This window comes from Labeo rohita, chromosome 18 (assembly GCF_022985175.1).
Source record: "Labeo rohita strain BAU-BD-2019 chromosome 18, IGBB_LRoh.1.0, whole genome shotgun sequence".
Classification (NCBI taxonomy): Eukaryota; Metazoa; Chordata; class Actinopteri; order Cypriniformes; family Cyprinidae; genus Labeo; species Labeo rohita.
Genome location: NC_066886.1, coordinates 22868415 through 22879704, shown reverse-complemented (window position 1 = coordinate 22879704; position 11290 = coordinate 22868415). Strand labels below are relative to the sequence as shown.

The 11290-nt window shown below is 34.0% G+C and overlaps 1 protein-coding gene across 1 annotated transcript; it reads right to left on the bottom strand.

Moving 5' to 3' along the window:
* Nucleotides 1–6: 6 nt before the first annotated feature.
* LOC127181162 (high affinity immunoglobulin gamma Fc receptor I-like) lies at nt 7–8964 on the bottom strand. Its single transcript, XM_051135710.1, has 7 exons — nt 8798–8964; nt 7267–7311; nt 6882–7106; nt 6531–6809; nt 5843–6124; nt 1645–1902; nt 7–1545 (listed from the first exon to the last, which is right to left on the bottom strand). Exons 1-7 carry the CDS (start codon nt 8826–8828, stop codon nt 1361–1363), a joined length of 1305 nt encoding a protein of 434 aa, XP_050991667.1. The 5' UTR covers nt 8829–8964; the 3' UTR covers nt 7–1360.
* Between the last annotated feature and the right edge of the window lie 2326 nt (nt 8965–11290).

Here is an 11290-nt window from a genome sequence, read left to right as displayed (position 1 = left end):
AAACAAGCTGAAAATGCATTGCTTTTTATTGTCAGTACAAGTTCTTAAAGTGCTTGATAAAAACAATATGCAAAACAGCATCACATAAAAACACTACTAAAATTAAGATCTGAAAATAAACATGAGGAAGTGTTAAAACAGTGCAAATAGACTCCTGTGCATATGCATTTACAGCTGAAGGAGGCTGACACTAGCTAGGAAGTAGTTAGTAAAAAGTACTAATGTTGTTTAATGGTGTCAGCGCTCCTCAGCCTCACAGATAAACTCATGATAATTTGTGCAATATGTAACTATAACTTCATGCACATATTCACATTCAAATTGGAGACTGAAGATTGTGTTCAGCTTCTTAAAGGTATAGTTTGTCCAGAAATTAAAATTTGCCAAAAATGTTTTCACCTCCAGGCCATCCAAGATGTAGATGAGTTAGTTTCTTCATCAGATTTGGAGAAATGTAGCATTGCATCACTTGCTCACCAGTGGATCCTCTGCAGTGAATGGGTGCCGTCAGAATGAGAGTCCAAACAGCTGATAAAAACATCACAATAATCCACAAGTAATCCACTCCTCTCCAGCCCATCAATTCAACATCCTGTGAAGCGAAAATTGGTGTGTTTGTTAGAAACAAATCCATTATTAAGACGTTTTTGACTTCAAACAATCAGTTCTGGCAAAAAGTCCATAATCCATAATAAAAAAGTCCATCTTCTGTTGTCTCTCACATCAAAGTCCAGCCACATATTTGTTTAGAACTGTTCTGGACTCTTTTTGCTTGTAAACGGTGTTTGATCTGTGCAGATTTCTCACCTGATTCCAATCAAATGGCTTTTTCACTGGAGTAAGCGTTATTATGGATTATGGACTCATATTTTTTGTATAAACACATAGCTTTTGGCTTCTCAAGATGTTAACTGATGGACTGGAGTGATGTGGATTACTTGTGGATTATTTTGATGTTTTTATCAGCTGTTTGGACTCTGACGGCACCCATTCACTGCAGAGGATCCATTGATGAGCAAGTGATGGAATGCTACATTTCTCCAAATCTGTGAAGAAATCATGAACATTTGAAACAAATCTTTACATATTCCAATGGTGGCGCTTCTTTTTCACATTAATTATTAATTGATATTTTCAGTGCAACCTTTAATACAGTAATACAAACCAACAAAAACTGCTGTTAATGATCTGCAAGTTTATAGAAAGGCCGTTAATGACTAAAGCAGCTATTTGACTATTGGTTAACATTATTGTGGTGCTTTTTTCCAGATTCCCTCATTCCTTCTCTTTGCTTGTCTGTTTTGTCTCCTGTTTCTCGGCCTTCGGTTCTTCATATGGATTTTCCTCCACTGTCAAGACCTTATAAATCCTCCTTTTGCTCAAAGCGTACACTCATGTCATGCGTGTCTATATCTTTACCCCGTCCAGACGCTTGCACATTAGTTCCTCCACATATTCTGCGCTTCAGAATCCACACAATCAGTACTGTGAGAATAATCAGTACTGCCAGCCCGATCAGTATGTACAGCAGGCCTCCGAACTCCACTGGTTGTGATGAAAGAAAGATTTTTGTGATATGAACTGAGAATTGAAAGTGAGAATGCATTTATACATCAGTACAGTCACCTGAATAAGTCTGAGTACCTTTGTATCTGTAGATGTTGCTGAGACGAGAGAAACCTTTCCCACAGTCCACCCGGCAGCTGTACAGTCCGTCTTCCTTATCTACAGTAATAGAACTGTTGTTTTCAAATATTTTACTGCGTTCATATGGGTCATTAAGGGGTGTGTGATACCAGAGGTAAGGGGTGTGAGTTTCAAGATTGCATTCAGGATGACAGCGAAGGCAGGAACATGTTAGAGTCTTACCAGACTCTGAAATCACGGCAACAGGAGACCCATCTGTAAAATACAGAAATATGACTTGCAAACCGTACTGTGGTGCACTGAGGATTTCAAATGAATAAAGCATTCATATACAATGTCATTTATATAGTGCCAGTATATCCTACTAGATTTTAACTGGTCTGAATTAGGCAGTAAACAAAGCATTACCATTATTATATACAGTTGAGGTCAAAAGATCACATACACCTTGCGGAATGTTAATTATTTTACCAAAATACGAGGGATCATATAAAATGCATGTTATTTTTTATTTAGTACTGACTTGAATAAGATATTTCACATAAAAGATACATATAGTCCACAAGAGAAAATAATTTGAATTTTTTTGAATTTATAAAAATTACCCGGTTCAAAAGTTTACATCCCCTTTATTCTTAATACTGTGTTGTTACCTGAGTGATCCATAGCTGTGTTTTTTTGTTTAGTGATAGTTGTTCATGAGTTCCTTGTTTGTCCTGAACAGTTAAACTGCCCACTGTTCTTCAGAAAAATCCTTCAGGTCCCACAAATTCTTTGGTTTTTTAGAATTTTTGTGTATTTGAACCCTTTCCAACAATGACTGTATGATTTTGAGATCAATCTTTTCACACTGAGGACAACTGAGGGACTCATATGCAATTATTACAGAAGGTTCAAACACTGACACATGCTCCTTCTGTCCCTCAGTTGTCCTCAGTGTAAAAAGATGGACCTCAAAATCATACAGTCATTGTTGGAAAGGAATCAAGGGGATGTAAACTTTTGAGTAATTTTTATAAATATTATTTTCTCTTGTGGATTATATGTAAATGTCTTTTATGTGAAATGTCTTATTCAGGTCAGTACTAAATATAAATGAACATGCATGTTGTATGATCCATCTTATTTTGGTAAAATAATTAACATTTTGCAGATTCTGCAAGGTGTATGCAAACTTTTGACTTCAACTGTACGTGTGTCTGTATATTTGCATTACACAAATGTGTATACCCATTATAATATATTATTTATAGTTATACTTGTTAATGTTTATAAATGTATATACAGTATTATCTCAGTTTGTACTGCAAACTTAAAATGAAAAAGTATGTGTAGACTTACGTGTGTATTAGGGATGCAACAATACAGTTAGTCCACGGTTCAATACGTACCTTGGTTTTTAACCACGGTTTTCGGTTCGGTTCTGATATCTTGCCACTTCAGTGTGTTTTTTTTTTTTTTTTTTTTTTTTTTTTTACAACAAATTAACAAAATACTCCCGTAAACCTAGAAAAGGTATATGTCTGCTTATTTTTTCTTTTGAGAGAGGTATTGTTTTTTCGATTTTTACGCAAAATAGAATGGGTTTCATTCATACTCGATGCCAGAGGGCTCCCTCGTGCAAAAAAAAAAAACACATTTTTTTTTTTTTTTTTTTTTTTTTTTTTTTTTTTTTTACTTTTATATAGTTTTATTGGGCTAACACCGATATCTTTTTTTTTGTTTTTTTTTTTTTTATTATGCAGTCAACAATCACATTTACAACAATAAAAACAAAAAAGACAACAGTGAGGGTTACATCCAATAATCCAAAGCGTATTATATTAGCTTACAGGATTTACACCAAGAAAGAGTCTTGATTGCGATGGGGTTATTAGAGTTTCTTATAGAATTCACATATATATCAAAATCTTTTCTGAAAATAAAAAAGTAAGGGGTTTTCTTTGACCATTTACATTTATGAATATAAAATTTTGCAAGAAATAGCAATAGATTAATAATATGCTTACAGTGAGAAGAGCCTATATTTAAAGAGTAACCAAAAAACACAATTTTGGGAGTTATACAAACGTTTGGAAGTAAATATTTGTTAACAAAATTAGAAAAATCAACCCAAAATACTTTACAATAAACACAGTCCCAAAATAAATGATTGATTGTTTCTTCAGACTTAAGACAGAAAGAGCAATTGGGGGAAATACTATTATTAAACTTAGCAAGTTTGTAATTTACCGGGTAGCAATTATGGACCATTTTAATAGAGACTTCAGCAACTTTATTAGACAAGAAGAATTTTTGTCGAAGAAGCCAAAACTCTTCCCATTCAATATCACTAAATATGTTATTCCAATAACTTACACAAGCAGGTAGAGAAATCTGAGATCTATTAATAATTGAACGAATATCTTTGTTTGACATGGTATTGAGAAGAATTTTGTCAACAAATAAGTTAGTGTTATCAAAAATTGGAGAAACTAAAGAACCTTTAGGGCCACATTTGATCAAAGGTATAATACAATCAGGAATTGCACCAAAAACAATGGCATATTCTCTTGGGGGGACAGGAAAAGAAAATTCTTGCATAAATTGTTCATAAGTAAAAAGGACACCATGATTGTCTAAAAGCTGACTAACTAAAAGTATGTCTTTATTAAACCAGTTGTGAAAAAAAAGAGATTTATTTTTATATCTAATATTTTTATTGTTCCAAATAAAATAATTGTGTGGAGAAAAGTTATAGTTATATATAAGTGACCAACTTATTAATGCTTGTTTATGAAAACAAGATAAAGTCAAAGGTATTTTAGAGATGTCAAAGTTGCAACGCAACAAAAAATGTAAACCTCCAGCTGAATTAAATATATGATTTGGAATAAAATTCCAACAGGATGTGGGGTTGTTTAAAAATGTCTTTATCCATTTAACTTTAAACGAATTGTTAAGAGTGGAAAAATCCACTAACTCAAAACCCCCATAGCCCGATCAGCTAACATAACGCTTTTTTAATTAAATGAGTTTTAGAATTCCAAACAAAATCAAGTATAATTTTGTCTAGTGTTCTACAAATTTCCACAGAAACATCCAGTGCCATTGCAGGATAGATAACCCGAGATAATCCATCTGCTTTAGAAAGCAATACTCTACCTGTTATTGACAGATCACGCTGTAACCAAGAGTTTAATTTACGTCGGACAGAGAATATAAGAGGTTCAAAGTTAAGCTTTAATCTCTTTTTCTGATCTTTACATAAAATTATACCTAAATATTTAACTTCAGATTTGACTGGGATGTCACAAATGTTAACATCAGTAGCATCTTTTACAGATAAAAGTTCACATTTATGAATATTAAGACATAAACCAGAAGCAGAGGAAAAAAACTTAATCTTATCCAAAGCTAAAGGAACTTGATCTTTATTTTTTAGAAAAAGAGTTGTGTCATCAGCCAATTGGCTTATTAATACTGATTGATTTGCCACAGAGATACCTTTCAAAGGACTATTTTGAATATGGACGGCTAAAAGTTGCATAGGAAGCAGAAAAAGATAAGGTGAGATAGGGCAGCCTTGACGGATGCCTCTATCTATGTTAAACCTATGAGTAGTACCATGTTGTAACTTAATTGAAGCATTGGCATTACTGTACAACGTTTGAATTGCATTAATAAAATTAGGGCCAAAACCAAAAACACTCAAGGACTTAAGAATAAAAGGAAATTCAATCGAATCAAAAGCTTTATAAAAATCAAGAAAAAGCAGAAAACTGTCATCCGGGATCAGATCGGAGTAATCTAATATATCAAGAGCAAGTCTAATATTGTTTGAAATAAGTCTGTTTGTCATAAAACCTGACTGATATTCATCTATTATATCATCTAGAACATATTTAATTTTCTTAGCAAAAATCATGGCTAGTATTTTGTAGTCATTATTTAAAAGACTTATAGGTCGCCAGTTTTCCAACTGAGAGAGGTCTTTTTGAGGTTTAGGGATCAAACTTATAACACCCTGAGTCATAGAAGGTGGAAAAAAAAAAAAAAAAAACAAACAAAAAAAACCCCACATATGTGTCAAAGAAACAGCCCTGATGACGTTGCGTTCCAGCTCCTCTAATATGGATAAAAGGATCGCTATTGCTGTAACTGATTAAAAACAAGATATAACGTTAAACGTTAAATAAACACTCGTTGTGTTTACCTATAACTTTTAACTCCTGGGCATCAGAATCTCCTTCCCGCCGTGCAGCTTCTGCACTGATGTGGCTGAACCTGTAGGTGGCGCGGCAGCTGTACTTGCCGTTGTCATCTGGTGTGGCGTTGGTGATGGTGTATGTGTCTTCAGGTGAGCTCTTGAGTTTTGTTTGATCCTTATAGAAGACGGCACTTTCCAGTTTCGGTCCACCCCAGACTACACACCTGAGAGCCACAGTCTCCCCCTGCAGCGCAGGAACAGCTGGAGGAACCAACATCACCATGAGCTCTGAGAAACAGAGACCAAACACAGGTCAGACTGCACATGCTACTGAAAGAAACCATCTGAACTTTTAGCTGAATTAAAGTATTTTAAAAATTACATTTTTTTCTCATGGGATTATGGACCAACATATTGATGACACAATTCAGGAAAGTTACAGAAAGTTGGTCAAAGAGTTTTCTGGAAGAGACAGTAGACTGCATAGCAAATAGATAAGTGGACTGCAATTTCAAGAAGACTTGAAAGTCAGTATGATCCAGTTTTGTTTTGGACCACATTGTCTTTCATATCTTGAACACAAACAGTCAAAACAGTCTTTAAAATTTAGAATTTGTATTTCTGGATAAACTATAATATCTTTAACTACAAACAGCTGAATTGAAATACAACAGGACGTGGAGTAAGGAGTCACCTGTCTTTTTCAGCGTCACTGCATTGCTTCGGAGTTCTGTTTTCTTTTTCTTGCACCAGAAAGTGGCTCTTTCTGCCTCCTTTAATTCTGCAAATATAACTCCTCTCTTCGCCTTCTCATCAACATCGACTCCTAGAGCGAAGCCGCTCTCTCCCCTCAACACAAAACAAGCCCAGTCCTTCAGATCATCGTCCGTCTGCAGCACCAGGTTTCTCCCATCTCCATTGGTCATCACAGCACCTCCTATAGATGGAGAGAGCTGAGCGTGAGGCTCCAGCTCTGAGAAGAGAGAGATCATGAGAAACAGCTGAGGAACAGACAATCATGAATCATTTAGGATGGTGTTCATACCCAGTACAGTGAGTGTGTACGGGTCACTCTTCGATCCGTCCTGCTCACACTGATACTCCCCGTTGTTTTTTGGTGTCACTGCGGTAAGAAGCATTGAATAATTCTCATGTGTTTGTTGTCCTCCATTAATAAACCATTTTGTTGGTTTAATCTCCTTTTTGTGGTTACAGACCAGAGTGACGTCATCTCCAACAAACACCTGTGGGAACTTCGGCAGGAGAGTCATCTCCAAGTTGTCAAACACCTGTGGGAACTTTAAGTGCTGGTTCAGGAGAGTCACTGAGAGAAAGAAAACAGACATATGACTTACCACATCTACTATTTCAGTTGATTTGGTCATGTGCACAATCTGTAGATGTGTGTGCAATCAATTGTGTGTATTTACCTCTTGGTGTCTGTCCCTCGTATTCCTTTATGAGAGCCAACAACACTGTGAAATGAAAAGATAAATATTTATTTAAAATAAGATTATTTCTGGACTGGAAAGAGTCTACAGCTTTTATTTTGATTTGCAGCTGCAAATGAGACGGCCACACCCAGTTTTGGGTCTGTAATGACGTGTATTTACGTATGTATTTATTTATTTCTTTTTTAAATGTATTTAAACCTGAAAATAAACTGAGTTTTAGAATTCTAAAAATAATTAAAAAACAACATTAATGACAGATTTTGCTTTCTTTGAGGCACAATATATATCATATAAAGTAGAAGTCAAAAGTTTACATACATCTTGTGGAATCTGCAAAATGTCAATTATTTTACTAAAATAAGAGGGATCATATAAAATGCATGTTATTATTTATTTGGTACTACTGACCTGATTAAGATATTTCACATTAAAGACATATAGTCCACAAGAGAAAATAATATTTACATTTATAAAAATGACCCCGTTCAAAAGTTTACATACGCTTGATTCTGTGAAAACAGCTGTTTTTTTGTTTTAGTGATAGTTGTTCATAAGTCTCTTGTTTGTCCTGAACAGTTAAACTGCCTGCTGTACTTCAGAAAAATCCCTCAGGTCCCACAAATTCTTTGGTTTTTCAGCATTTTTGTGTATTTGAACCCTTTCGAGCAATGACTGTATGATTTTAAGATTCATCTTTTCACAAAAATGCTGAAAAACCAAAGAATTTGTGTGACCTGAAGGATTTTTCTGAAGTTCAGGACAAACATGGGACTCATGAACAACTATCACTAAACAAAGAAAACACAGCTGTTTTCACAGAATCAAGTGTATGTAAACTTTGGAACGGGTAATTTTTATAAGTTCAACTATTATTGTCTCTTGTGGACTGTATGAAAACATATTTTATGTGAAATATCTTTTTCAGGTCAGTAATAAATAAAAAAATATACATTTTGCAGATTCTGTAAGGTGTATGTAAACGTTTGACTTCAACTGTACTATATTATATATTTGTAATATTTGAAAAAAAAAAAAAAAAAATTTTGATCTGTCATCATCTATATTTTGATTTTGTGCATCATGAGATTTTGTAAATTATGCAAAATGTTACCACAGCTATTTGAAAGCAGTTTATGCATACATCTTAAAACATCTTTGCATATCTAAAATAGTTCCTAGCACTGTAATGCAAATCTTTGTAACAGCACTGTCATATTAGTTCATAACTAAAAATAATATGATTAATATTTCCTGTAATATTTGCCCTGAAATTGGATAATTTGTGGAAAATTGTCAACATTTTCACAGTTTATTGTCAATTTATTAACCAAACAAACAAAACCAAAAAGTAATTTGCCTCTTCAGTTGAGTGAAACCTTTAAACTGGCTTGAAGTAAACTCCAGCTTTAATTTAGTTTAATTAACTTTAATTGAAGTTGTCAAAATGCCAAAACATTGATTACACAGAACCTGATAATAAGATGATGCTGAACCCTTGTGTTTTTACCTGAAAGTATCAGCAGAGACCTCATGTCCATCAGCCAATCCGATCTGCACTGTCCGTGAGAAAGAGAACTGTGACCGTCTGATGGACAGAAAGATGAACTACTTGCAGAACATTTGGGGAAGTGCTGATTAAGTGGCTTATCAGCCTTATTGCATTCAAGCTCAGCTGAGTATGTGTGCTTGCATGTTTAATATATTTTTGTTCAATCTGACAGGGTTTTTTTTTTTTCACTTATGGCACATTGAGCAGTGGCAGCCGCACCCCTCAGTCACACTGAGTCAACAGTGCGTTTTTAACAGCTCATTTCAGCTGTGTGTTTGTGTTGAAGCACGCAGCACTGCTTTCCATTTGCAATTTGGTTGTTATCAGACTTTGCTATTTACAGAATGTGTCATGTCATGGTTGTGTAGATGGTCAGTGAACAACTAAACCCAAAATAAAAATGAAAGGAAGACACATATTTTATTTATTGTATTATTTATTAATATAAATACAATCTTTCTAATTACAACTTTTTTTAATGATAAAGTTTGTAAGTTAAGGCTGTAAGTTATCATTTTAGAGTGTGCATTTATTTTTGTGCATTAAAAGCAATTATGTTTATGCCCATAGATAATATTTAGGATATTATAGAATTTTTATAATTATCAAGAATGCAGGTTAAAAGTGATATAAATCTATAATTTATGTGCTTTCTTTGATTTGTTTCTTTAATTTAGCATTTTTAGAACTTTTTTCTTGCCTTATTTTTCAGGTTAAATGCTCAATGCGGTGTGACAAATTAATTTGACAAAAGTACAAATATTTCATGTAATCTCTTAAGTTTGTCTATGTTTTTATTACAACTGCTTGTATAATTATGCATAAAATACTAATTTTAATAGAGTTTAGGGCAGGAATATCTGTGTGCTGACCTAATATTACACTGGGTTTGTTATGTGTGTGAATTGTATTTTTTTAATTAATGAAAAATGGTCTAATAAACTGTTTGAAATGCTTGCTAACTGTTAAGTTTTGTGTATTGTCAGTTTTGGTAAAGCAGTTGTACTTTCCTATGAAAGTGTCTTAACCAAAATTAACCACCCTTAACCACACTCTCATTTTCAGTGAGCGCTATTTTTTTTTTAGTGCAACGTGCTGAAGCTCAGCAAATTTTTGTGTTTCCTTAATGTGCAGTAGTGGATGAAAGCAGAGGAGTGTTATAAAATGAACACTCAGAGAGTCATTTAGATGCATTTGGGCCCTTGTAGAGTATGTGGCCTTGGTTTTGATTTTACTGTGATTAATGATTTTGCATTCTGTCCTTTCTGACAGGAAGTCCCATAGGTCAGTGGCATCCACTGGAGAGCAAAGGTGACATTTGACATCTTAACAGATCTCAAACGGACATTAGAAGTGAGTACGTTCAAGAAAATGCACCACAAATCACCCTCAGCAAATGTCAAACAAGAAAGTCAAACAAATGTGTTGAAGGTATACATTTAAAAATGTAAATGTGCCCCAGTGTTTTCACCTCTGCAAAGTCACATGCATTACTTTAGTGACAGTAAAAGAATATACGATCCCTCATGTCACATCTGCTGATGCCGGTTCAGTGTCTTTGACTGATCACAGTCAATCTTCTAGATCTCATTCTATTCTATTCTATTCTATTCTATTCTTAAAACTTTGGAAATTTTCACAGTTTGTTCAAGATTCGTTTCTATTTCTTTGCTCTTTTTGTGCAAGAGGAACTTGCATTACTGTGTGTGTGTGTGTGTGTGTGTGTGTGTGTGTGCATGTGTTACCTTCCTGTGCGTTTCCCAGAATACCCAGTATTGGTGTTATTTATAAACAGAAGCATGCTTATTAATCAGCACTTTAATTCTTCTTTAGATTAAATAGATTTTGTGGTAAACAAATATTTATGAATTTGGCGCAGTTATGCAAACTCATTGTTTCTTGGATGTGTGTAGGAACATTTACACCTGAAATTAAAGTAGCTGTTCAGAAATAAACGGATTATACTTTTGTAAGGGCCTGACAAAATGTGCTTACATCTAGAAGTCATTTTGGCCACATATTGTACATTTATAGCAGCACTTTCTATGAAACTTGCATAATGCATTGTACTGTAATTGTTTCACAGTGCCCTATTATACTCAGTAATTGTAACAGTTTAAATATTCATCTTTACATTTATGTTTATTCATTTAGCAGGCAGTTTTATTCAAAGTGACTTACAAAAGCAATTTGTCACAGATATATTACTCTCTATTCACGTAACGCTGTTTAAGTAACATCTGATTAAAGAAGTAAGACATTATGCATGCATTATAATCTATTAAAAACCTTAATTTAGTAAATAACTGAGCTGTTTAAAGAACTTTTAGAATGCATTATATATGCATTATATATAATATTGATGCTCAAACCCTTAGATCAGTGGTGAAATCTAAATATAGTAAACCGAAAGTAAAACAGCGTTGTCTCTGCCGTAAAATATTTATGTTG

Excerpts from the sequence above, each read along its gene's own strand:
- LOC127181162 (XM_051135710.1), bottom strand. The coding sequence starts at position 8,828 with ATGGACATGAGGTCTCTGCTGATACTTTCAG. Across the intron at positions 7,312-8,797 it reads GTCTCTGCTGATACTTTCAG|TGTTGTTGGCTCTCATAAAG; the intron begins GTAAAAACACAA and ends TTCATTTCACAG. Across the intron at positions 1,546-1,644 it reads CAACATCTACAGATACAAAG|TGGAGTTCGGAGGCCTGCTG; the intron begins GTACTCAGACTT and ends CATCACAACCAG.